The sequence below is a fragment of the Aspergillus karnatakaensis genome, assembly GCF_047715665.1.
Source record: "Aspergillus karnatakaensis strain CBS 102800 unplaced genomic scaffold BJY04scaffold_2, whole genome shotgun sequence".
NCBI classification, from domain to species: domain Eukaryota; kingdom Fungi; phylum Ascomycota; class Eurotiomycetes; order Eurotiales; family Aspergillaceae; genus Aspergillus; species Aspergillus karnatakaensis.
In genome coordinates, this window is record NW_027395714.1 from 674,190 (window position 1) to 700,669 (window position 26,480).

At 50.2% G+C, this 26,480-nt stretch overlaps 6 protein-coding genes across 6 annotated transcripts; 2 read left to right on the plus strand and 4 right to left on the minus strand.

Annotated features, from left to right (window-relative positions):
• Positions 1-33: 33 nt before the first annotated feature.
• On the minus strand, positions 34-17,200 carry tom1 (E3 ubiquitin-protein ligase TOM1; the record flags this gene model as incomplete). Its single annotated transcript, XM_073713516.1, has 14 exons — positions 34-128; positions 183-1,049; positions 1,080-3,359; positions 4,020-4,484; positions 4,544-5,279; positions 5,589-8,326; positions 8,385-12,178; positions 13,624-13,967; positions 14,020-14,146; positions 14,197-16,375; positions 16,431-16,623; positions 16,678-16,726; positions 16,778-16,875; positions 16,934-17,200. 14 exons carry the CDS (start codon positions 17,198-17,200, stop codon positions 34-36), a joined length of 14,232 nt encoding a protein of 4,743 aa, XP_073576872.1.
• A 1,481-nt stretch (positions 17,201-18,681) lies between these two features.
• BJY04DRAFT_177180 (trans-2-enoyl-CoA reductase (NADPH) TSC13) lies at positions 18,682-20,102 on the plus strand. Its single transcript, XM_073709570.1, has 3 exons — positions 18,682-18,836; positions 18,893-19,108; positions 19,201-20,102. Exons 1-3 carry the CDS (start codon positions 18,803-18,805, stop codon positions 19,878-19,880), a joined length of 930 nt encoding a protein of 309 aa, XP_073576873.1. The 5' UTR covers positions 18,682-18,802; the 3' UTR covers positions 19,881-20,102.
• Positions 20,054-21,400, minus strand: BJY04DRAFT_46153 (putative alpha-1,6-mannosyltransferase subunit). The gene is made up of 3 exons (XM_073720437.1): positions 21,028-21,400; positions 20,516-20,949; positions 20,054-20,457 (listed from the first exon to the last, which is right to left on the minus strand). The coding sequence occupies exons 1-3, from the start codon at positions 21,320-21,322 to the stop codon at positions 20,227-20,229; spliced, it is 960 nt and encodes a 319-aa protein (XP_073576874.1). The 5' UTR covers positions 21,323-21,400; the 3' UTR covers positions 20,054-20,226.
• A 102-nt stretch (positions 21,401-21,502) lies between these two features.
• BJY04DRAFT_177184 (mitochondrial 54S ribosomal protein bL28m) lies at positions 21,503-22,445 on the minus strand. The gene has a single exon (XM_073709571.1). The coding sequence runs from the start codon at positions 22,321-22,323 to the stop codon at positions 21,715-21,717; it is 609 nt and encodes a 202-aa protein (XP_073576875.1). The 5' UTR covers positions 22,324-22,445; the 3' UTR covers positions 21,503-21,714.
• A 70-nt stretch (positions 22,446-22,515) lies between these two features.
• On the plus strand, positions 22,516-24,335 carry rvb1 (RuvB family ATP-dependent DNA helicase pontin). The gene is made up of 4 exons (XM_073720438.1): positions 22,516-22,813; positions 22,886-23,105; positions 23,167-23,714; positions 23,775-24,335. The coding sequence occupies exons 1-4, from the start codon at positions 22,670-22,672 to the stop codon at positions 24,234-24,236; spliced, it is 1,374 nt and encodes a 457-aa protein (XP_073576876.1). The 5' UTR covers positions 22,516-22,669; the 3' UTR covers positions 24,237-24,335.
• Positions 24,336-26,220, minus strand: BJY04DRAFT_46202 (uncharacterized protein). Its single transcript, XM_073720440.1, has 3 exons — positions 25,912-26,220; positions 25,137-25,861; positions 24,336-25,049 (listed from the first exon to the last, which is right to left on the minus strand). The coding sequence occupies exons 1-3, from the start codon at positions 26,123-26,125 to the stop codon at positions 24,435-24,437; spliced, it is 1,554 nt and encodes a 517-aa protein (XP_073576877.1). The 5' UTR covers positions 26,126-26,220; the 3' UTR covers positions 24,336-24,434.
• Positions 26,221-26,480: the final 260 nt, after the last annotated feature.

The window sequence follows — 26,480 nt, forward strand, 5'->3', positions numbered from 1 at the left end:
CACTGCAGAAACAGCACAGCAAACGGCCGCCGATTATGCGAACCCAAAATATTCACTACCAGTGGTCATTGCGATGTACAATCGCTGCCGGAGGGTCTCGTAGCTGTCATATTCCGGGAGATCAAGCTCTGTTACCCAGTTAGCCGATATTCAAGTTCAGCATTAGAAAGACGAGAACTCACGGTTGAAGCATGTATGCGAGCTTGGCAAACGGTCTTTATTGCCGTAGTCGCGATGGATGTTGAATCGGCTCACACCATTCATGCCCTCCAATTCCTTGAAGCCGTTCAGAGGCACCTTGCTGGTACCCGTGACGAACTGCAGCAACTTCGCGCGTTCCTCCTTGTCGAATGATCGTACAGCTCGCCAGAACCATTGGATCTGAGGGGAAGAGGCCGAGTAATTGTGGTATTCAGTATTTGCTTTCCAATCATCAACCTCGATCTCGGGGAGTCCAGAAATCAGCAACTCCAGCTCCTGCTCATTGAAGATAGAAATCAACTCAGGTGGAATAATCTCGTGAAAACCCTTGAGGAAGTTGTCGAGTTGCTCTCGAACAGACACAACCAGACGGTAGTCAACCACCTTCTGCACGTACTCTTCCTTATTCTCCTGTGTCACGGGGATATTTCGGCCATTATCAATCAGGTCGATGGTCTGCTTTTCGCCAAAGTCATCCGTCTCCACGGCGAAGGTCTCGGTGATGATATCGGTGATATCATTTTCGAGCATCCAAAGCAGAGACTTGTAGTAGTCCAGGTCGAGAGTTTCCATATCTTTGATGGATACGTTGCGGCTGAGGATACACTTATAAACCGCACGGCTAAAGTGGCAGTCAAGGACACGTCCTTCGTAAAGAGCTTTACCAATAATCCGGCCGATGAACTTGAAGAACATCAGATGCTCAGGATTCACACCACTGAGACGGTTGGGGTGGAAAGTGGTCCTGTCAGCAGCAACAGGAATGAAAAGCGCGTAATCTGGGTTGAACATGCCACGAGCGAGAACTTGGAACCATTCTCTCGTGACACCACCTGCATCAACACCCTCTTCCCCATGGAAGCGCACATTCAGCTTACCATATTTCAGCTCATCAGCGGATTTGAAATACAGAGACTTGAAGGAGTCCAAGAAAACTTGATCCCTCCTTACAGCCAGCTGAAGAGGGGGGTGGGGGTGGCGAGGTTCATTGCCGCGTGAATGAAGCCGGCGGGTGAAATAGTTGCGCTTGTTGTCAAACTCTAGTACCTTGGGATTCTTGACCAGTAAAGAAAATGTGCCGCTCATTAGACGTGGGTTTTGCCGAACGAGCTCGTTTAAAATCTTGCGGTGCTCCTCTGTGAATTTGAAGAACAAACTCTCCATGGTAAGGCCAGAATCGCCGGTGCTGCTGGTAACGGATAGTTCCCGGCTGTTACGTGCGATGGAGGTATCCTTCAAGGTAGTGTTCTTGCAAACGACCATCAGGGCTTCGACTAGGGGCAAGAGGATAGTGGCCACGTTCATCATGTTCTCCTTCTGGCGAATGATTGTCAAGCATTCGCTGAGTCTCGTCCATAATGGTCCAAACGTTGAGCTTTCATATAATGTCTGAAGAACATCAACCTTGGCTATACCGTCGGACTCGCTTCCTTTGGCCTTGTCCGCGCGGTTGGGGTCGAACAGATAGTCGAGGGCAGTCAGAACACGAAGCAGCTTGGCCTGATCAGAGCTGGCCGGGGAGAACTTAGCGAGTGCTAAGCCTTGCATATCTGTCCCAGTCTGAGCTTCATGGATATGGGTAATCAATTCATCCAAGTCGAGGAGAATAGTGGTGCTCAAAGTCTGAGCCTGGCTTACAAGCTCGTTGCCAATAGTGTCTCGAGCTCCAGGGACAGCAGAAAGATTATTGATGGTGGAAAGCGCGTCTCTGAAGATTTTTCCGTTGCACTCGCGAGCCGCAAGAACATGAACTACCAGCTTCAGGTTGTAATCCGGGATAACTGGTGGCTCAATGGTCCTTCTCTTATGCTTCTCGTCTTCGCCCTTTGTAGCTTCCACTTTGGCAGGTTCTACCTTAGCATTTGTTGAAGTTGACTCTTCAGGCTGCACTAAGATAGCAGAAGCCTGTAAGCCCTCACCTTCGGTAGAAGCAGGGGCGTCGGCCATGTTTGTGTCTGGCACAGACTCCGCAGCTTCTACCGTTTCAGGAATCTGAGTTGGCTGTTGACCCTCTGCTGATGGCTCCCCCTCGGCACGCTCGGGCTGTTTGCCCTTTTCTTCCTCAGCCTGTTTCTCTTTTTCGCGGCGAAGGAGCAAAGTGAGAGGCTGCGTAATGCTTGCCAACAAACTCGATAATTGCTCCATGCAATTGGGGCTCTCCAGTATCAACTTCCGGTCCAGTAATGAAAGCAGAGCGTTGAGTGCGTATTTTGTGGCTTTGTTCTCCTTGCCCTTGCCTTTGCGGAGCGCCTTCAACTTTAGGGCTGAAGCTGGGTCGTGCTCTGTCAAGAAGAACCAGGCAATGTGGGGATTATATTGAGACAAAAATGAGAGTGTCCCCAGGCATTGTTGCACCACCATAATTGGGGTAACCTCGTTGCTAACATTTGAAGATCCTTGGAAGCTGAGTGTTCGCTTGACGGACTGCGGGGTTTTCTGAACGGCAGGATTCTTCGCACGGAGAGAGAGTTGAGCGAAACTGCGTTCGATAGCTGAGACATCGGTGCTCCCATCTTGAAGGACAGAAAGAAGAAGGCTAATGACTTCGATCCGATTTTGGCGATTTTCACAAACGTTATGAAGGATGTCGTTTAGCTGGTGACGGGCATTGCCTTGTAGGGGCATAAACATCAAGCGAAGCAAGGTAGCAACGCCGGCTTTGTCGAGCATTTGCACGATTTGACGACGCTGCTGTTTTTTGGGTTCCTGATCGCTGGTTTGTTCTGGCCTCTGGCGATGATCTACGCGTGGGATATCTCCATATTGGGCAAGTCTTCCCCCAGAAAGAGCACGGGCTTCCGTCACGAATTCAGGGCCGAGGGTTGCAAGTATCTCTTCGGGCTGGTCAGCAAGCACAACTTGGCGCAAGGACGGATCGAGCGTAGCGAGAAAACTGGCTGTGTCCATTTCCTCGGCAAGAGCAGGAACAGGGACAGCGGGGCCACTCTGTCTGCGAGCATTGTCCCGTTCACGACGTCGACGATCAGCGGCTTCTTGTTGGAGGAGCTCATCACGGATCTCAGCGGGTAGTGCCTCGAGGAATTCAGGGTTTATTTCGCTTGGCTCTTCGCCAGCTGCGGCAGCCTGAGAGCGTTGCTCCGCAAGTTGCTGCATGATCACTTCTTCCCGCAAATCATCAGGTAGGGCATCCAGATATTCTGGGTCAATTTCCATATCAGTTATATCAAGCTGGCGACCTCTGATGGTGGTATGCACACGAGGGGTAGGTGCAACAGGGCCTGCTTCAGGTTCTGGTGGCTGCACGACGCTGCTGCTGCTGCTGCTGCTAGCTTCAACAATCGGTCCAGTTTGCTGCACATCGTCCATTGGCTCCGAACCGGCGCCTGCCGCCTGGCTTTCGGCTTCCTGTTGTTCCCTCTCCTGTTGTTGACGGGCACTTTCTTCCTCCTCCTTTCGCTTCCGCTCGTTTTCCTCTTCTTCCTTGGCCTTGCGGTCAGCCTCGAGACGCTCTGCTTCTTTACGCTTATTTTCCTCTTCCTTATCTTTATCCCTCTGCTTCTGTTCTTCGATGGCTGGCGGCACAAGAACCTTCAATAGAGAGTTCACAACGCGCTGGGTCTTCTCGACATAGGTGCTGCTGAACAAAATGCGAGCTTCCTCTTGCCAGCGATTCTTGGTTGGTGCTAAAGCGAAACTGACCGCCTGGGATGGGTCATCGCGACTTCTTGCTGGGGCAGCCTGAGGTCTGCCTAGCCCAAAGATATCCTGAAGACGATTCGGGAGGACAGCATTTCTGTCAACATGGACATGGATGCCATCAGGGCGATGGATGACACCGAATCCCGGCCCGCCTTGACCAATGGCCTGCATGATAGCATGCATGAAGCTAACCGGGCTGTCCACAGGAAGCAGACGCCCTGTCGATATTGGCTCCATTCCATGCACCCAGTCTGTGAATGCCTCATTCGTTGCTCCACGACGTTGTCCAACTGCTTCTGGGCCGCGATCAGTCCGAACTAAAAGAGGATTTGTCCCATCGTCGTTTCCACGTGCCGGTACTTGGGTTCGCTGGAGCCGATAAGGTTGGATTGGAACAATGCTTCCATGACGACCGGGCATCATGCCAGCAACAGCCCAGGCTGGATTGTGAGCACGGAAACGGTGGTGGTGGTGATGATGATGACCACGAGGCAATGGAGGCTCATCACCGTCCCACCCCCAGGGATCAATGAGGTCTTCCTCATCGTCGAAGCCGTGATAAGACCCTTGATCGTCATCGGCTTCATCAAGCTCTTCTTCCAGCTCATCGATCTCTTCGTCTTCTAAAAATCACACAGGATTAGCGCTGTACTTATAAAACTAGTCAAGGGTCAGCACGAACCATCATCTTCGTTCAGATCGTCGTCGACAATGTCATCATGAAGATCTCCCAGGCTGTCTGCCTGAAGGTCTTCGACGCCGCCAGCAACCTCATTCAAGGCTCGGAATATGTCATCAAGGCGCTGTCCATCTTGGCGGTGATCCGAGTGTCTAATATCAGCTAGTTCGTCCTCGAGCTGGTTCATGATATCTACTTCATCATCACCCTCGGACATGTCTTCGCTCTCCCATTCATCCTCGTCGCCTTCATCGAGACTCTCGTTGTCGCGGTCGCCAGTGATCTCCCCAGCGAGGATTTCATCGTCGTCCATGTCGGAATGATCATCATCCTCATCATCTTCAGATTCATCGTCGTCGTCATCCTCATCATCAATAACAACTTCGATGTCCATTCCAGAATCGCCTGGAAGACCTTCGATAGGTCCAACGCCGTCGATCTCGTCCTCATCATCGCTGATCACCTCACCGTCATCCTCTTGCATGTCTTCTTCGTAATCCATTTCCTCCCCATATTCATCATCGTACATTTCATCATCCTCTTCTTCAGATTCTTCCGAGCTGGTCTCTTCCTCATGGCGAGGCTCCAGCATACCCAGAGTTGAGTGGCGGAACAGATCAGGGGTTTCTTCACGCTCATCATCCATATCGGAGACGGAAGTTGCGGAAGAGATCTCATCTTCCTCCGAAGAACCGCCGATGGTGGAAATGTCCGATGTCTCGCTCAGAAGTACAGCAGTCTGCGTAAGCTTGTTTAGAGGGCGAAGAATGTACTTAATCACTCGTTTTGATGATGGGAAATTCAGGTCGATCTCTGCAACTGATGCTGTAAGAGCCGAAATGAAGTGTTTCTCGAACATGGTTTTAGCAAGTTGCTTGGTGGACGATGGGAAAGCAGAGTCTCCTGAGACAAAAGCATAGCCGCTCAACATCTTGTCGAACAAATCAGCAAGGGACATGAGTCGAGAATACTTGATATCCAAGGCCTCGCTGGAAGCATTAGCATCTTTGTATGCTCTTAGTGCGTGTTCCAAGACGAATCTTCGCACAAAAGCGAGCTCAGGCTCATCGTCCTCGTTGATCTGGTCGTTACGCCGCTTTCCGTGTCCTCCAAACTCTCCAGTCTTGGAGCATAGTGCGACCAAAACTCGCATTGTCCAAGCAGATGTGTTACTGCGCTTCTTGAAAGCGACAGACTCGTCATGTTCCATGGTGCCGACCGGGACGAGAACGTTAAGAAGATAGTTTAGGATACCTGAACGTGGTTTGGAGGGTGTCGTTGCCAATGGGTCTGCCTTGCGTGAGAAATTGATGAATTCAACCTTAGTTTGATTGTATGATGAGAGAAGTTCCGTCAAGCATTGGAGTAAGAAGCAGCGATAGATGTAGATGGGGTGGTCATCTGCTTGGAAAGCCGGCTTCTCCGATTTCTTGGTGTTTCGTGAGCCCTGTAGTTCGGTGCTTGTCACAGAAGGAGTAGGGTCATCGGTCGACATCTCCACATCAGTTTGTGTCTCTGATTGCTCAGGCGCGGGAATTTCCGTGGACTCCGCTAGTGGTTCCTTATCGTCGACATCCTTGTAAGAGAGAAGTTCAGAGAGCAGATAGTGAATTACTCCGTCTGGATTCTCAACAACAGGGGGTTTCAAGTCTGTAATCTTCCCCTTCTCCTTATCAGTCGGAAGACCGTCAGAGTTCTTCTCGTTCAGACCCTCTACTTTCTCTGCCTCCCGAGCAGATTTCCCGTTGCTTCCAGTCTTCTTCTCAGACGCCTTCAGCACAAGAACTTGAGGGCGTTGTCGGCTATCATAGCGTGGTAGTTTGAGCTTCTCGTTTGACACTTCGACAAATATCTCTGGAGACCTGAGCACGAGGTGATACATCTGCCTAACATAGCCTGTAGTATCAATCTGACGCGAGGACTTTGACTCAAAACTGGCAACGATTTCGCTTCGCATAATCTGCCGAACTGTGTCGTCGTCCTCGATTATATGCCTCAAGATGAGCATGAAGGCCCCTTGAAGTTTTTCGTTCGTTTGGCTTGAGAGCTGCTTGACCATGACAAACAAGCGCTGCAGATTCCGCTTCTCACCTAGACGGACGGCGATGCTGCGATTTCTAGTAAGGACAACTAGGACACGACAAACTGAGAGTGCCAGGGTATCATCTTTGCCGATCCTGGGAAGAATCTCGACGAGGGCCTCGAAGAGCTGCATTTTCTCGTCGCTGGAAATGAGAGGCTCCTCTAAGCGAGCTGGTTCTTCATCACCCGGGCTGGGCTCGGCATTGTCAGGTAGAGTCCATCGGATTTGAGGGGGTTGCGCATCATCAGAGAGCAGCTTTTCCAGAACAAGCAAGACATGTCCGACCCACGGAAAAGATTCATCTGGGGTTTTCTCCGCTGGTAGAGAGAGAAATTGGAGGAATGTTGTGAAACAGTCTTTCAACTCGTCCAAGGTAGAGGTGTACATTTCCTTGTCCTGTACCACCAAAGCCAGAAGATGAGCATATGCTGCGACCTTCTTACCAGCTGTCTGGAAGTTCTCCATTTGTAATGAGTTCAACGATTGAACGAGGAGTTCTCCAACTTCCCTTCTGAAGCTTTCCCGGGCAGGGTGCTTCTTGATAGCGGAGGTAATCAGATCGGACAACTCGAAGGAGACATCATAGTGCTCGTTCAATACATCCAAGCATCTTTCAATCAGGTTCGACCTGATCTTCTCTCGCTCCGTATCCAGATCCTGCTGCGTAATTAAGACACGTTTCTTTGTCGGTCGTGCATCAGAACGCTTCTCAGACTGGCCAACCGAGCTACTGGCGCGAACATTGCTGGATTCCGGCTGATTGCTAGCTGAGCTCTCGTCACGGTCATCGTCTGTGGATCCTGGGTTTAGGATGTGAGTTAAAACTCTCGTGATATCTTCAGGCATACCTGAGCCCTGGTCATGATTACCATCATCTGCGGCCCTTTCTTGTGACTGGGCAAAGAACATAGATATAGAAGATGTATCAAGTAATGACCGGGAGTCAAAAGGTATTTGATCCCCCATGGCCGAGTCATCCAGGCCCTCACCAGATGTAGGGCGAGCCGATTCGATATCACTGGGTTCCGGTGGCGTTGGTTCGGGAGCCCGCAGATACCCTCTGGCTCTGCAGTATTCTTCGGCGGCAGGATGGGCGTTATTGCAGCGGTAGAGGGCTTCCTCAGCTAGTTGACTGTCAAACCCTTTCTCTTGCAGACCATCAATACGGTCCTTGTTGATTGGATATCCTTTCTTCGGCACTTCAATCAATGCTATCGTATCACCATCTTTCTGGGCAGCTCCATTCTCGTTTTCACCATCAAGAGATGATCGCAAGATATCAACGAGGCACTTGACCACAGAACTTGTGGATTGAGTCGCAAAGTCGGAGTTCCACATTTCGCGTGCTATTGGCAGTATTTCCATACGAAGATCCACCAAGAACTGTCCTGGGTTGAAGTAATCGGGGCGCCCGCGCTCGCGGTCGAGACTGGTCATTGCTTGAGTTTGACTGGAGTCCACGATGCTTTTTCCAGAAGCCAACTCAGCAAAGAAGCTGAGAATGATCTTGATGCCGCCGTATGCGGATGTTAACCTCGCAGACACATCGGTCTCCGATTCAGGTACAGATTCAGGCGGTGTCAATGTTTTGACCTCGTGCATAAAATAATCACAGACGTCTTTGAGAACCTTCAGCCCATTATTGCGCTTGAACGCAAGCAAGACAAGTGTGAGGTAGTGGGAGTGATGGCGGTCAGGGGCAGCTATATAAACAAGTTATTTTTGATGATTGAGCGAAGAGGGGCAGGAGACAAAACTCACCTTCGAATAGCAAATGGGAGAACGATGACAGTATAACAATGAGGTATGCAAACCTCAGCTTGGGGTTTGTGCTAGAGTTAGCCGGCTTGAACTGCAATTGTTCCAAGACAGCGCCTGCGATAACATCGGCCACCATAGTCGCATTTTGCTTTGGGTAAGGATCGAGCCTCCTCTTCCCGATCAAACCAAGGCCCAAATTGTGAGAGAACCCTGTGATTGAGGAAGGCAAAGAGCTTAATAAATATCGAAGCGCTTGCACATTCTTAAAGGCCACGCCTCCTTCGGTGAGTTTGGCAGGGTTATCGCCGGCCGGCTGCCCTCCCGGGGTTTGCGGGTTAGGAGAATTACTACCAGTTGGGCCGTCTTGACGGTGACCGGGGATGAGTAAGTTCGAGACCCCCTCCGACAATAGTCCCGAGCTATCGGCAGGTCTGTCCAATGCAGGTGGCTGAACTTTTGTCGCCTGGTCCCAAGTGTCTGGAATGTTCTCTTCGAGGAGGATCTCCTCCCAAACACAGGCGGCATGCAAGCTACCTAACTTTTTCACGAGACTGCTATATCGATCGGCCAGATTGACTTGAGCAAACACGGAGGTTTGTTGACTTGGGCGAGTTTGATATAGAGGCAAAGAAAATGCCTCACGAAGAAGGTCAACAAGAATGAGGGCAGATACCAAATGTTTCGCAAAGAAAGTTCCATTGTCCTTGGAAGTTTTGGTAGACCTCTCGAGCGAGCTAGATGCTTCGTGAGGGCCATCCTTTTCTAGTTTGACCAAAGGCGTGAAGAATCCCTGCTCCTGGGACAAAGTCCAGAAATCGGCCAGCCTATCAACAGTTCGTTCGGTACGAGAGACGAGCGAGGGTACCACCAGATGAGGCTTGGTCTCAACAAGCATATGAACTAGAACTGTCAGTTCCTGGTTCGCATCAGTATTGTGGAAATTAAAAGGAAGGCTTTGCAGGGTGGCAAGATCCAGAATGAATTCGACGCCTCCAGACTCAATGAAGTGTGTGCAGTTCGACTGGTTCTCGAAAAAGGCACCCAGGAATCGCAATACAGGGTACAGATATTCTGTGGCAGTCAAGCCATCCTTGTCCTCGTCCTTGGCTTCAATGTCAACGCCCGGAATCGGAAGAAGCTCGCTCACGTTCCCAATGCTCAGTTTCCCTCCGTTAGGGAGAGATGCCTTAGTGTTGATGACAGGAACTCCATGGGCTTGACCGTCATCAACAGCATCCTGCTTAGAAACATCGAGACCGATAGCTCTTGATAGCTGCGATGGTTCCCCTGAAATTATGGGCTTTCCCTCTGAGTCTTCTTTCCACAGTTTCGCTCCCATACCATATGACCAGGCCTTGGTTCTGCACAGAAAACCGACACGCGCAATCATAACCATGACAGCAGTCATGATTGACGACTTTAGAGCTGGGTGATGACGAACTAGCTCATCGAAAGTGCTACCAAGGTTACGAACCAGATTCGTATCATCCTTAATAAGACATCTCACATGCGCAGGATTTTCGAAGATCTCAAAAAAGCTTTCCAGGGCTCGAGATGACTGGAAAAGCTCTAGCCCGGAGCCATTCAAGCAGATTGCTCCAAATGCTGAAGGAATGCATGAGAGAGCTTCCGTGGCGGCCATGATGCCAGGCGCTAATTGAGCGTCTTTTGATCTTGCGATGGTGTAGTCTCGGGGCTTTTGTTTGTTGGCACCCAACGATGTTGTGGTTGCGCTGGATGGTCCTGCCACAGTTTGAGCTGACGATGGATCCGCGTGTCCGCTCTCAACTGGCTGCGTCTCTGAGGCTTCCAGTTTCAGCAGAGTGATAGCCTCTAAGAAGCTCTTGCTCAGACCAGCTTCTGCAATCACCGCATAGCTAGTTGGTTCGTTGTGGATGAAGCTGCTGAGGATATTGACGGCATTGCTCCAAACATGAGAGCCAAAGATGAGGGCATTCTCAATAACAAGGCGCAGAGAGGTTAGCAATTGCGGTGAATCGATCAGGTTTCGGAGGACTCGATCAAAGCCACCGCCGTTGTGCTGCATAATATGATTAACGAACCGGAACAACCAGCGGAGAGTCTGCTGCTGGAAGTAAGGGATCTGATAATCGATCGATATAGTCTTATAGCGATCTGGGATGCCCGCACCACGTGACACGTTTTCGAATGACGACTTTGTCTCATAATCAATCAAGTCCGAAAGCGCGTCAAATCCTTTGGCGTTCGTCAGAATTCCAAAAGCATCACGGACTGCAAGGACAAAGCTATCAAGAAACTCCATCACACGGGAATAAACACGACGGGCCTTATTAGTACGGAGATTGAGAACATCCACAAACATAGGAATCAAACCAGCAGCCACGAGAGTCTCTGGAGTCCTACTGCTTGACCCAGGGAGGGTACGCAATAGAGCGAGAAGAGCATCCCGCCATTCGTCTTGACTGTTTTCATCATTTTCGTCGTCTTCCACGCTCAGTTCATTGACAGCCTTTCGAGTCAAGAACATCAGAACACCGTGATTCACGTTGACACTCAGCGCAGCGCAAACGTCAATCGCCCGTGCTTTGTGTTTAGCTAGCGCATCAAGGGCCTGGATAGCCAATGTTTGAATTGTGCGAGAGACGGGCAGGTCACCACTAGCACCAAGGTGAACTAGCTCACCTAGTTGATAGGCAAGTTGTAGACGCTTTGGGTGCTCCAAATCAAATTGAAGGATCTTCTGTTGGAAAAGTGGCTCTGGATAAATATAAGCCAAATTCGTGATTGCGAGGATTCTTATAGCGAGGATTTGCTCTCGGGTTGACCGAGACGTGGCTATCGCTTTCGCTGTGCGGATTCGATTAAGTAATTCGTACTTTGAGTCGTCTGGAATGTCTTCAGAATGAAGCAGAATGATTTGCTCAGTAGATGAAGCGGAAAGTGTCGATCCTGGAATATCCAACGTTTTTCCGCCCGGCAAAGCTTCTTCCAACTTCCCTCCGGGGGTATTAACGGCTGAGGCAGGCGATTCCTCCGTTGATGGGATGCGGCCAGTCCGAGGAGTGGCGCTGGGATGGCTCCGACGCAACGGCGTGGGCGTAGAAGGAGCATGCGCTTGAAAGCTACTTGGGCCGCTTTCCGGCGCGACCTTCGCCTGTTCAGCGGTTCCTGGTGGATAGTAGAGTAGATGTACATTGCTCCAGTCTTCCCATCCATCTCCTTCACGAGTGAGGGACGTTAGGTCATTTGCATTATATTTAGTCTGAGGCAATTTGTCTTTGTCTTTGACAGCTGATGGCGAGGATACAGGTCGACCAGCAAGATTAGGACGGGAAAAAGGTGCTGCAATCTTTTGCAGTTTCTCAAGATCGATATTGTAGTGGGTCGCCAAAAGGCTCTGCTGAATGTGGGATCCACCGCGATGACGGGAGTGATATCTCTGCGCAAGAGAGAGGGATAAACGAAGTGTGGATTGTAGGAGAGTCAGTGACGTGGTGTTGAGTAACTCTCCCAAACGTTCACTGCTATTGTACAAGCTGCGATTGCCACATTTCTCCAAGAGAAGTCTAGAGAAGTCGAGAACGGCTTCCAAAAGTTCCCTGTCTCCCTCCGAGCCATATTCCAGGGCATTGAGCTTAGTCTCGACGTCCTCCGAGCCTAGGTTAGAGTCTTCGCTTGTATAACAATGAACGAGGAACTGTCGGCTGAAGGGCGTGGTCTGAGGGCCATTGCTGAGACCGTATCTGTCAATAACTGAGGCCAGAATTTCGTCGAAGCGATTCAAGACATTGATCCAGTGATACAGGTCACCTCTGGGGAACGGCCAGATGCGAGAAAATGTGCGGAGGTGCGATGGAATCTCTGGGATGGGAATGGACGTCGCACGAGCTACAAATTCCGCAAGGTAGGGAGACTATGCAAAGCGAAAAGAGATCTCAGTTCGACTCTCGACTTTAAAGATTGCAGGATATCGTAGAGGTGGGACAACTTACAAGAGTAGCCTCATGCTTCTGTCCCGCGACCTTCTTGATTCTCCCCATGATGGCTTGGTTTTGGCAATCAGGCGCTCATTAGGGAAATTCAATAGTCCAGGAGAGCGGCTCCTAGAGAGAATGAAGAGGAAAAGGTCGTGTAAAATTGCTGTGTTGAGGTAAGAAGTGAGAATCTTTTATGACGTTTTTTTTTCTTCCTCTTTCGGAGACTTTCCTCAACAGAAGAGGAAAGGAAGATGGAGCAGAGGTGAGAGAATGGTTCGGCCCACTGCTGAGGCGTACCGTGAACTAAGTGAGTGAATACAGGGGTGAAGACGATTTCGTAGAAGATCAAACCTTCTCTGCGTGAGTTGAGGATCAAGGTGATAAAGGTGAACCGGACTGGGTCGGTTAGTAAGTAGCGAGTGCCGCTGGCAGAACAACTGGGAAACGGTGCAGGTCGTTAATCCCCGGAGTAGTGCCCAAGCAAACAAAGCTGAAAATGTCTAGAAAGGAATAGGTGGTTGTCGCGCAAGATGAAGAGATAAGAAGAATCAAGGAGCGATGAAGGTAGTGGGAGGATGGAGTGGAATGAAAAGAAGCAGCAGGAAAGAAGAAGATCGTGAAGTGGTGGATGATGATGATGATGATGATGTTGATGGCCGATGGGGGGAACCCGAAGCTCCTGCCGCCTGTACCACATACTCGTATAATATACGTCTTTCTGCCAGATCCTCCCCCCCAGACACTGTAATTCTGGTAACACATGGTACGGTGCCTGATCTTCCTTTATCGTTGCTGCTAAATTCCCGTCGCTGGATTATCGAAAGACGCATTATACCTTGAAGTGACCCTGCTCTCCTACTCATACTGCTGTCAAATGGATATTTTAAATGGCACTGATTTTCCATAATGCTCAATCATTGAGATTATAGATACGAGGTTTGGGACCCCTCATCTAGTCGTCCCCTTTTACGATGTTTCCTTCAGACATTGGAAACTTGAAAGCTCTCCTGGCTATATAAAGCCGTGGTCCATTATATAGAAGAGATTCGAATAACTCTCCAGTTGACACAGTCCATTCTAAAGTCCTTCGGTAAACCGCAAGAGTAAACTCTATCAGCCTCATCTTTGTGCTATACTACGTGTAACGTGACTATATATCTTTGCTCATCAAGCTCGATGACCCTTGCAGTGAAAACAGCATAAATGCTCACAAGACTATATTCATCACAGTGTGCAACATAGTATGGTCGTCTCAGTTACTTCTTGATCGCATTATGAACCCATCCCCATCTTCCTGGTCCGCCTCCAGCCTGGGTAGCTCCCCATCCCACTGAATCTTCATGGTGGTGGGGAACGGAGAGAAGCCACTTTGATCTTCTGTCATGTACGTCGGAATCCCGCCAGGCCCAAAGAGCTTTTTCAGATTGCCTTGGCCTCCAGGTACCCGGCGGAGATTGTTCAAGCGCCCTACTACCTTGAGCATCGTAGTTAACCCTGCCACGCAGAGTCCCATACCCAAGCACTTGTGCGCTCCTGCTCCGAAATGAACATAAAGGTCTATATCACGGTCAAGTTGGACCTGATCTGGATCCGGAAATGCGCAAGGATCCATGCTAGCAGAAACCTAAGATTTTTTAGCATTACTGGATAAGTTTCGGTGCGGCAGGTTCACTGACTAAATTGCATACGACGGCTTGACCTGCGCTGATATTAACATTTTCGTCATTATCGTCAAGGTTCATTGGCTGTACAGCCACTCGAGGAAGAGCGGCTGATGACCGTAGCCGTGCACCCTCCATGAAACTAGGACTGTCAGTACGTGCAAGACCAAACGTGGACGCATGCAAACTTACTATCGCATGAGGCGATCATCAGCTTCTCGCGTATCCTCATTAGCCAGTCGATTGATCTCAGGAAGATGAGCAGAGCCTTCCTCCGAAAGATAATAGTCAAGACACTGCGAGAAGAGCTGTGCCTGATTTGCTACCATTCCACCAGCAGTTGGAAGGATATAGGTCCATACAATTTCATCCGCCCGAAGGCCATTGTTCAGCAGATGTTGGATTATGTGGATGCCATACTCGCTGAGCACATCGTGTCGATGTAGCCGATTAACCAGGCTTGCGATGAAGCCAGTTCTCCCGATTTTCTCGACGTTTGCCACTGTTAACTGGCCCAACTGCTGTGCCAGACCACGAGCAGCTTGATTCAGCTCAAGCGACTTTGCAGGGTCGTTATCGTAAAAGATTGCGGTGAAAACAACAGCCATTATCCTGTAGAGTTCGGTCTCTGTAAATACACCACTTGGATTCGATTTAGTCTTTAAGGGTAGGGAGAAAACGCTGGAACAAAAGTGAACCTGTGCAAGATTGGCCACATCTCGGACGATGTCGACTTGGTTGATGCCCGCTAGTTTGTAAGAATTCCTATGCAAAAGCTTTAGAGTAATTTGCTTGTAGAACTTCTTCACGTCGTCCTCCCATCCAGAGCGATACAGAGCGGCACCGATTATTTTTCGAGACTCCGAATTGGTGGGCCTGTCGCCTGACAGCATGAAGTCCATGCCGTAAGGGTGATGGTCGCGCCGCATCAGGAACTCAATCTTCTTGCCCCAAGTTACTTTGAATGTATCTTGATCCTTGAGGATGGCCATGCACGCCGCATGAGAGTTGATAAATGGAGGGTGCAATTTACGGCCAGGGCGGGTCCAGCTATACTTCTCATCCACTCCGAGATTCTTCAGAATCTTTTTGTTCTCTGATGGGATAACCAACGGGAAATGAGCGTAGATAGAATCACCAGAAAAGTGATTCGGGAATGCACGCAGAACCAACTTGTATAGGATTTGACCTTGATTGACAGAATTGCTGGGCTGTATCTCATTGAATGCCCAGTTAGTGAGATGCTTTGGAGTATAGTCGACAGTGTAAAAGCGATCGCCACGGACCAATGCAACTGCATCAGCGAGAATAGCCCTAGAAATAGTGTAATTTGTACAAAGGCCACTTCCGGGGATTATGGGATCTTTGGTATCTTCCACGATGACACCCGGATATATCTCCACTCGATCAGGGTGACCATAGAACCGCCTGAGCTGGTCCGCAATGTATGGATTGGAGCTAATATCTTCAAAAGTCTTATGAGGAGCCAGGTGGAAATACTCCCGGAACTCGTTGAGAGTCCCCAAATTCCACGCACGAGCCTGCATTATACCAAGAGCTTCAATACTCTTGAAGACCGCAGGGACGTGAGAAGCACCGAAAGACCCAGCGCAGTCGTCAACGCTTTGCTCGAAAAGCTCGACCAGGTTATCATCGTCGTATGTTCCATCTGACCCGCGGCGTAGTCCAGCAAAGGGGCGCTCCAGCGGTTCTTCAGGAAGCGATGCTTGCCACCGTCCCAAGCCGGCAATAAACTCCCTCAGGGATAGGGTGCTTGGATCCAATTCCGGGATAATCTCGCGGTGAAAATCCTCGGTCCATTTTTCGTCACGCTTTGAGATGCATGCATGCCACCGGTAAACCACATTGAACTCAGCTGACACTTGATTGCCAGTCGCCACTGCTGCTGCCTCACCTAACAAACCGTCCCGCATCTCTATGCGTGGGTCTAGGCTCCATGTGCTCTCCGTTCGGTTGATATTCAGAATAGTTCGAACATAATCCTTCAAGATGATATTTGCATATAATCCGCAAGTCACCAGGCGCCCGGTCTGGAAAAGGTTGTTGTCGTACTTAGCATAAGCTGCATTGTTGGACCTATCAGGTTTAGTGAATCGACCGCGTTCATTTATGGACGCTAGCTGTTCGACAATATAATTATGAAAGCGGTTGAACATTATTAGAAGAACGCCAACCCCCGGAGGAAAGCCTAGCACGCGCTTGGTAGAGAAGCAATCAGGCTTCAGTTTTCCGTCCGTGAAGGTGCGGACAAGGTTCTGATCGTCCTGGTTATTGCCATATAGCGGGGAGAGCTCTAGGTAGGACGATGTACGCGATATATTGTCGTCGTCGGGGTCCGTTTGGAATAAGTCTTTACGTGGTCAGCAGCCAATTTTTTCACTGATTCAACAAATGGTCTTACTTACCATGGATGATTATGGAAGCGAGGTAGAACAGGACGCTTGATATCTTATTCGGATGCTCCTTATACTGCTTCCGGCGGAGCAGGCTGTCGAACAGCGTCTCTGGATCAGGAAGAGACGGAGACTGCACCGTTTTGGGCCTTACTGATCTGGCGTAGGGGCCACCAGCAGCGCCTAAATGAGGCCAGAAATGGTTCTGCAATGAGGTCAGCAGCAAGTTAGGGCATGTGCTGACAATGGGAGCAATCACATTTCCTGAGCCGTCGGCTTTACGATACATGGAGTCAAGTCCAAGAAAGCTGTGTGGTTGTTAGATCTTTTAAAGCTGGTGGAAACGACTTGTTTCTTACGAAATCGGTGGATGTTCCAAGTCATTCCACAACATGTTCAAGAACGATTTGGTTAGTTCTGCAGTGCTCCGAGAACTTGAAGGCAACCCAGAAGCTAGCTGTGAACCAGTAAGTGTTTGTGTGCATGGCCATGCTTTAATGCGAGGCGACACTGACCTGAACTACTCTCTCCATTATATACTGCTTGTCGTCCACCGGCTCTCCCGTCGTCGCGTTCTTGATGACATCGACAAGCGTGTGGATGTCCTTGAAATCCACATGGTTGAGGTCCTGAATTATGCCTGTTTCAGTCCGTTCCTTGATATAGGTCACATTACCCTTTCCAGTAGGCAGCGGCCGCAATAAAGCAGTGACGGTGCTCTCTATCTGAGAAAAGGCATTCTCAAAGCCGCTAAGAATGGATGCTTTCTTCGAGTCACCCATCATGGAGTTGAGCGTGCTAAGTACAAAGAGCCCTATGTAACGGAGTTAATCACCCATAGAATTATTATGCAAAGAAAATTCCTTTCCACATCATAACTCCTAGAGAGGATTGACAGAGCGATACCTACACAGAGTGATACGAAAAGAGTATAGCCGCTTGAGTCTCGAGGACACAACGCATATCAAGAGCAGGTTACGCCGGAAGGTGAGTCCAAGAGACCCAGATTTCAAGGCCGGGACACGACAAGGTGTACGGCGTGGGAAAGTATAGAGCCTTCAAGAGCATCCCAGGGCGAAAGGCTGATTTTTATACGAGTCTCTCGAATCATGACCCTAGAAGGCATCTTCGAGCGACTGGTTAAACCAGTGGCAAACAAAGCTTGGAGGTGTGCAAGCCACCATGCTAACCAGTGAGAGCAGGCCGTAGGCACGACCAGCTAGGGCTATGAGTGGAGGCAAGGGAACAGCCCCTGCAAACTCATCAAGCCTGATGCATAAGCAAGGCATGTTGCCCCCAGAGTATTTCGAAACTGACCCATTGAGGCCCTTGTCCGGTGTCATCCCGATGCATCCAATTTGTCCTCGAAATGCGTACTTGATGCGTATTTGTGTCTTACCAGCCGAGGCTTTCAGCACAAGCCTGGAACCATACGTCCTTGTAGCCCGGCATATCCTAGAACGGATACGAACTTGCATATTAAGGTCGAAAACCAAACTGATTAGACTGTGGTGGAACACCACAGGCCAATCTCGTAGGGGACAGATGCCTAGGAGACTTGTCGGGCTGGCTGGATGAAGACCGAGCAATCCGCCTAGCACCTGCTGATTTGCGGCACGCTCAAGCAATCAGCAGCCGGCTCATCCAGTTGTCAACGGCTGGTCTGACTGCGCTACTTGTAGCCAAGGTATACGGTAAGTTTTCGGAGGATATTCCGCTTGACCCTGCATCAAAATGGGACGATGTGTGTGACATGAACTGCTCAATGCGAGATCAATTAGGCCTCAGAGATGTACATGTCTGCCTTGAAATCTTTGTAGAATCGGCCATCATACCTCGTACATCTCCACAGTGACCTGATCAATGAACTTTGCGCTCTGGAGCCGAGACTGAGCAAATAGCATGGTCATGGTGTACAGTACTCTGGGCATCAATGCTGTTTCAGTGCTGTCACATTGGCTCGGACGTCTGTCTGAGGGTGTTACATCCATGGGTACCCGGCTAAATCATGGTGACGATAAGCCCCCGGCGTCGCGAGTTATGGTGACACTGATCTGACCTGTCTGCGAGACCACCTACCAAAGCCTTGTGATTTCAAGTCCCCAGTTGGACAGTAACTACTCCGGAAGAGGAAGAGAGTAGGTAGTTACGGAACACCTCAGCGTTCACAGGCGATAGTTATGACGACGTCCAAATGTCACGTGCCTAACCAGCCGAGGCTAATTTAGGTAGCTTGCGGGACTGGAATTATTTTTGTTGACCCCAGCGCTTCTGGTTCTCCATTTCCTCCAATCCAGCAATCTCAGGGATACCGAACAACTCGATCTTGCTGAGTTCCTCGACTTCTGTTTCAAGATAATCTGAACAAGACATTCATTGCTCCGATGGCTCCTGTCACCGTCGTCGTGCAATCGCGGGGTGCGCTTGACTATTTACCCCAACTATGCCAATAACGAGACTAATTGATGATCTAGGGAAACCCATCAAGAAACTTCCCAAGGAAGTCCAGCTCTCTCCAGATGCCTCAACCCAGGAGCTCTACAACCGTCTAGCGGAAGCTTCCGGCTATTCCGTTCACCGTCTGAGAATCACTAAAGCCACCGACCGGACCGTAGTCCCGAACTCGAAGGACAGCACCATTGAGGGCAATGGGGTTTCCGAGAAGACCGTACTACATGTGAAGGACCTGGGTATGTTGACAACTGTCCCCCGCCCCCGCCCCACTAGCTCTGCTAGTTATATCTGCTAGACTTGTGCTTATGGCTCCGTTTCTCTCATCTAGGTCCCCAGATTAGCTGGCGCACCGTGTTCATCATAGAGTACCTTGGTCCACTCCTTATTCCGGCTCTTGTACTTTTCCCTCTCCGCCCTTACGTGTACTTCAACTTCGACAAGATCCCGGAGCCAAGCGACATTCAGCTCCTCGTATGCGCACTACTTTCAATACATTTCATCAAGCGCGAGTACGAGACCATTTTTGTTCACCGCTTCAGCAATGCAACGATGCCCGCGCGCAACATTGTCAAGAATAGCGGGCACTACTGGCTGCTAGCCGGAATCAACATTGCCTATTGGGTCTTCCGCCCTGACTCTGCGGCAGCTACTGGACGCGTACCCCCGCCTATCCTGTACACCGGCCTTGCGCTCTTCGTGTTTGGAGAGTTGGCAAACTACAACACTCACCTGGTGCTGCGCGACCTACGCCGTCCTGGTACCACCGAGCGCGGAATCCCCTCCGGCTTTGGATTCAGCGCTGTCACTTGCCCCAATTACTTCTTCGAGATTGTTGCTTGGGTTGGCGTCTACCTTGTTAGTGGAATGAGTTGGAGCGTCCTGCTCTTCATTGTCGCCGGAGGAGGACAAATGATTCTTTGGGCGCAGAAAAAGGAACGTCGCTACCGCAAGGAATTCGGCGATAAGTACAAGCGCAAGAGGTTTGTCATGATCCCTGGCCTCTTTTAGAGGAGGGACAGTGAGAACAGAATCTGGGCTATATATTAGCCCTTCGACCATAGGACATGAGACTTGACTACCCATAAACCGACCAAACGACGTCTTAAGGTTTGGGCGGGGACTGCTGGACGAGTCAATCTTGTTGCACGCATATTCAATTATTGAGATTTAGCGCAAGAATGTAGATCGCTTCTATTTTAATGGACATTGAGCACTTGTGAGCCAGGGAAACCTTCTATCAACGCCAAGCACCAATCATACATAAGAAGTAGGAGACATGAATGATGCATGCTAATCGCGTCAATGCATACTATGCAAAAGATCCAGAAGTGTGGGCACATTTCCTAGTGAGCCACTACTCAAGCTTCAGTTTCTTCGTCCATAGATTGTAATAAGCATCCAGCTCGCTCTCGCAGCTCCGCTTAGGATCCATGTCGCATCCGAAAAATCGTATAATCAAGTCGCCGTCCTTGTAGGTACCGTCGACCGCAGCGCTAGGAGAGTCCTTGCTATAGGCGTTGATGACTCGCTGCGGTATCAGAGCTATTCGGGCCAGGACAGTCGGATGCCATTGAACAATATGTTCCTGGCGAAAGATATAGCTTAGTAAAGAGGTTTCAGGGAAGCATTATGAGAGAACGCACCAATGTATGCGTTTCTGCCTTCGCGAAGTTATAGCTCCGATACAATGGATCGAACCATGTATCAAGCAAGAAACGAGCAAAGTCTCCTTGGCGAAGTACGAAGCTGCCTGTGTTCAGATCCCCCGCGTCATTGGTGACCATAAGATCAATATCCTCGGGGCGGAGATGCGCAAATGTCTTGATGATACTGTCCGGCGGCACGACGGGAACATCTCGGCGCATTAACGTTTCGAGCCGGCGCTTGTTCAGAAGGTGAGCTTCAAGGGATTCGCTCGGATTCATGAATAGGGCGTGCGCATCTAGGTGAAAGAAGTAGGTTGAGGAAGGATTTTTGGCCATCGCATGTCGAACTGCGGGGACGATACTCCAGCTCCGTGGGGAATGCCCTACGTATGAGTCGTAGTCGGAGAGATTGGCGAAGAAGTTGGTGTAGCCTATCGTCAAGGTAGAGGTATTAGTGAGACATGAGGTCATTAAAGATCCTCTGGTAGCAGAATTGCTCAAGGACGTACCATGGCGCTCGGCATAATTCTCCCTGTTCGCGATAATCTTCTGGAGATATTTCTCGCTATACGTTGCGCGGTCGAGGACTGTCACAATAACGACACTGGACGTCGAGGCTCCCAATGAGACTGCTCTACTTCCTGTACTAGTGTAGGATAGCTGCGACAGTAGGAAGAAGACGGCGAGAAGAGCGACGCTCAGGACAGCGATTGTTTTCAGTTGTCTGCGACGTTGCAAGGTGAGGAACGATGAGCGAGCGTGAAGAGCACCGGGGCTCTTGCGCGGAGGTACAGCAAACTGCATATTGGAGAAGGGTGTTAATTCATCTTCTTTCTCCTATTCTCCTTTCGAGGAGTGCAGAAGAGGTGGGTGGTGAAGTGTAGCGATGGACAGGCTCCAGCTCCTACAAGATACTGCCGGATGCGGAAATCGAGGCCTAGGATCATCGTTGGACCGAGCAATGTAAACCCCCCGAAGTTTCAGGAACTTAGCTATTAGGGATTGAGCTGTTTACATGTACATGGACACTGTTCAGATCTGTAGAATTGAGTATGAATACATCGAAGAGGGAAAAAGCAATGAGTAGTCGCGCAAGGGCCTTTGGCCGGTCAAGAGTCCACGAGGGATAAATGCCCAGCAATCATATAATACAAACTCTCAACCAACACATATCACAAACATCCACTAGACCACCACTAATAGTTCGTTTTGTTGTAGGTTGGCTTTGTGAGCTCCCCAATGTCAATGTGTTCCTCGACTTTCGCCTTCACCTCCTTCTCCTTCTGCTTCAACCACTCCTCGAATGACGGTGGCTCCGGCAGCCCCAGTCGCTTCCGCTCCTCCTTGAACTCTGCTTGGATCTTGGGCGTCTGCATCACTTCCCAACGAAGTTTCCATCCAAAAAGACCTAGCTCCTTGATTCGCCCTGGGCGGTCGTCCAATAGGTACTTGTCGAGGCCTCCCGACTTCCGAATCGTCCGCAGCGATTTCCTCGTAACCTTGATAAAAAGGAACTTCTCGAGCGCGTCACTCCATAGCTTCTTCCGTCGAACGTTGGGCTTCCATGATCGCCGCGTTTTCCCTTCGTTCCGGCCCTGAGAGATCTTGTTTCCGAATTGAATGGTCGTACCACCGTAGAGACCGGTGTTAGACTGTCGGTACCAGTAGTTTGGAGGATAGGGGTATGGAGGGATGTAGTCCGGTAACGGCTTAATTCGTTGCGTCGGCTGTGTTGTAGAAAAGGCTCGTTTTGAGCCTGTCAAAGACAGACTTCGGAACGTCGCTGTGAGGGAAGGGAACGACATGGTAGTATAACTCAGCAGAACTGCCGATTGCTTTCGATTTGAGGATTAAAGACGCTAGATCATCGCAGTAGAATGCAGAATGGGAGTCAACTGGGGCATCCACAATCAAAGTGAGAAGCCGGGGACGATATGGCTGGAAGAATTTGGAGCTGGGCTGACCGCCTTGGCATAATAATGAACGGATTTCCGCAACAGCTCCATTCCAGAATAGCCCTTCGACCATCAATCTCCGCTCTGTCAGCAGTCTCTGTTCTTCTTTTATCCTCTCTGGGGAAAGCTTGGCTGAATCGGTTATCCGTCTATTCTACTTCGCTCCCTTTAATCCGAGGCCGTATCCCTCTTCACCATGGTTCAGATCAGTGAAGTCAAGGGCAACTCGCGCGAGAATAGAACAGCTGCCCACACACATATCAAGGGTCTCGGGCTACGCCCAGATGGCACAGCGGAGGTGTCTAGTGATGGATGGGTTGGACAGGCTGCCGCTCGGGAGGTGCGCGATACCTCAGATTCACAGCCTCGAGCTTTGTCTATCTTGAGACGTTCTAACTAACTTCGCGTACAGGCATCCGGCGTGGTAGTGGACTTGATCAAAGCAAAGAAGATGGCTGGCCGAGCCGTTCTCCTTGCTGGTGGCCCAGGAACTGGCAAGACTGCGCTTGCGCTCGCCGTATCCCAGGAGTTGGGAACGAAGGTCCCTTTCTGCCCGATTGTCGGAAGTGAGATCTACTCTGCGGAGGTCAAGAAAACCGAAGCCCTGATGGAGAACTTCCGGAGAGCAATTGGTACTTTGCCCTTTGGCTGTCCTGCGAGGATTGGCCCAGACAGCTAATACTTGCTTACTAGGTCTGCGTGTGCGGGAAACGAAGGAGGTATACGAAGGCGAAGTTACCGAACTCACGCCCCAAGAAGCTGAGAACCCACTAGGAGGCTACGGCCGCACGATCAGCCACCTGATCATTGGATTGAAGTCCGCAAAAGGAACAAAGAAATTACGCCTCGATCCCAGTATCTACGAAGCCATTCAGAAGGAGCGTGTCACCGTCGGAGATGTCATCTACATTGAAGCAAACACTGGAGCCTGCAAACGCGTGGGCCGGTCCGATGCCTATGCGACCGAATTCGATCTCGAAGCGGAGGAATACGTTCCAGTCCCGAAGGGTGAAGTTCATAAGAAGAAAGAGATTGTGCAAGACGTGACACTACATGATTTGGATATTGCCAACGCTCGGCCACAAGGTGGACAGGATGTCATGAGCATGATGGGACAGCTCATGAAGCCCAAGAAGACCGAGATCACGGACAAGCTACGACAGGAGATCAACAAGGTCGTGAATCGCTACATTGACCAGGGTGTTGCTGAGCTTGTTCCCGGTGTTCTCTTTATCGATGAGGTCCTTTTTCCATTATTCCTTTCTGCGCATCTCCAGTCTTCTAATGCAAGCTGCGTATAGGTCCACATGCTCGATATCGAATGCTTCACATATCTCAACCGAGCCCTAGAATCCTCGATATCTCCCATCGTCATCCTCGCTTCAAATCGCGGTCACACCGTCATCCGCGGCACTGACGACGTTGCCGCCGCCCATGGTATCCCTCCTGACCTCCTCGCTCGCCTTCTTATTATCCCCACACATCCTTACTCCCCCGACGAAATTAAGACTATCATCCGCCTCCGTGCTAAGACCGAAGGCCTCAACATTACTGATCCCGCCCTCGACAAGGTCGCCGAGCACGGCAGCAAGGTTAGCTTACGGTATGCCCTGCAATTGCTGACGCCCGCTAGCATCCTTGCGCGGGTTAACGGGCGGCCTGGAGGAATTGAAGAGGCGGATGTCACGGAGTGCGAAGATCTCTTCCTTGATGCGAAGCGAAGTGCAGCGATCGTCAGCCAGGACAGCGATAAGTTCCTTTAGTTCTCTTGAATTCCGAGACGAAGAAGGGCGGTTGGGTTGTGATCACAGGTCGGCGCACAATGAGAAGCGTAGAAACAAATGGGGAATGAGTAATATGTATACCATGTTTTAGGGTTGCTTGGGATTTATGTACTGGCAAGGCGAAGTTTCGGCTTTAATTCTTTCCTGTTCGCCCATTAAGGCTATACTTCGCGACATCTAGTTTTGAGTATTCGTAGCTCGGGTTCTGAGGGCTCTAGACAGGCTGAGGCGTGCCCTAACCTTCGAGCCCGGCGTGTGGATCCGACCTAGTAGGATCAAAATGACCTCTAAAACAAGAACAAGTGCGCGAATGGCCTCAATGGTTGTTTTTATCAGGTTAACTCGCAGTCCTGAGCGTTCAGAGACGAGTTCGGTCGTGGCCAATGGGTGAGCATGCGACGCCACCTCGAAAGGAACAGTAGCACCCAGATCCTCAGTAGCCATTCTAAGACCAGAGGTGACCGCATCCTCTAGTAAGCCACGGCCCGTCCAGCAGAAACCGTAGCTTAATCCCCTTGTATTCTGTATAAAAGGGAGATGGGCCTGCGCATGGAGAGACTTCGCGGAAGGCTCAGGCTCTGTGAATTCCCACACCCCATGAACGAGGCTAGGATGCGGTGGAGAGAGAGTATTGAGGGTAATATAGACGTCGCCGAACCGTGAGGCAGGGATATCTTGAAGCATATTGACATCGTACCTCAAGCAGGACTTGGGCGGGACGAGGTCCCGTCGCCGGTGGTCACTAGATGCCATAATGTAGTTGTAGCCAGGTGCAGCACTAGCAGTCACGGACTATAGACCAAGTCTTAGCGGCGGCAAGCCAAAGGTTTAGACACATAGCATGATGCATTAGAGGCAATTTGGCAACATTATGCTTACCGGGTAGTCTGAGTGTAGGACCGCAATGTTCCTGGTCACGCCCAAGTTCTGGAGAACTTCCTTCTCGTCAACTGTCGCAGTCGATCCTAGAAGCCGCAAGATTTCATCGCCATCTACCGTAAAGACGATATGGTCAAACTGTGAGTAAATGCCATTGGACGTTGTAAGATCATATTGCGATTTAGAACGTCGAGTGATCTCGTTCACCTTCGTCCAAAGATGCAGCTTCTCCGAAGGACAATGTCTAACCAACGTCTTAATGAGGTGTCTTACCCCTGGATCTATACGTCGCCATTTCAGTATCGTGTCGCTCGTTGAGAAAAACTGATGATCGCTTAAGGAGCGAGCCAGTGCCCTAACAGGCAGGCCTGGAATGAATCTGCCCGCATTAGTCCTCCAAAGTGCTGAAAGTAATGGAGTCAGATATCTGTCGCGAAAGCTGTCAGAGTATCCTTTCTCCAAAAGATAGCTCTCAGTTGACTCATGAAAACCCTCGTTCTCAAAGAATGGCTTGGTCAATACATCAGCGCCAAGACATCTCAGTGTGATGGCGTCCAGCAATAGTCGGTAAGTCTCTAGTCTGCAGAGTACCCGCGGGCGAAGGATGATGCTTTTCACAATGCTAAAGTGCCATTTGAAAACCCAGTCGTCGTCTAGCACACCGAACGAGAAGGGAACGGCTGTGGTAGGGATACCCAGATAGTGAAGTAATGAGACTAGGTTAGCTAGATATATGTTAGCCCCATTGCAAGGCAAAGGTGGCAGCAACACTAACGGCAGGCCTTGGGGTTGAAGGTTGGTAACTCCATGTCAACTTGCACTTGATTGTCATTGCTTTCCAGCCGCAAAGTCTTCATATGTCCACCGAGAGCCGACGAAGCTTCGAACAAGTGGACATCAAAGCAAGAGTCTTGAAGAGCCCAAAGAGAGGCAACCCCAGTGAGACCGCCACCTATAATGGCCACCTTTCGAGGTTTAGAGACACCCATTGCGTTCTGTTGTAACCAGGCGTACGGATCAGGTACGCAGACTTGGCATCGATCTCGAAAGCCACGCGATACAGCGAGTAAAGCTTTAGCAGCTCGTCCCCGAATCCTTCCACATTAACCGAAACCCTGGCCGGTATCCTGCTGAGGAGCATGAGTAAGGAGAGGCCGGCTCAGGACCTTTTAAGTAGTAGTTAAAAGAAGAAAATAACCCGAGCAAAAGCGACGAGCAGGTACCGCAAGCCATCAGTGACTGCGTCAGACTCAGCTGCACGGACGCTAACTGCCGATGTATGCAACCTTGGAGAGGCTGATCGCATCAGATGACGGGGAGGCCTGACGCAAAAGGGTCTATTTA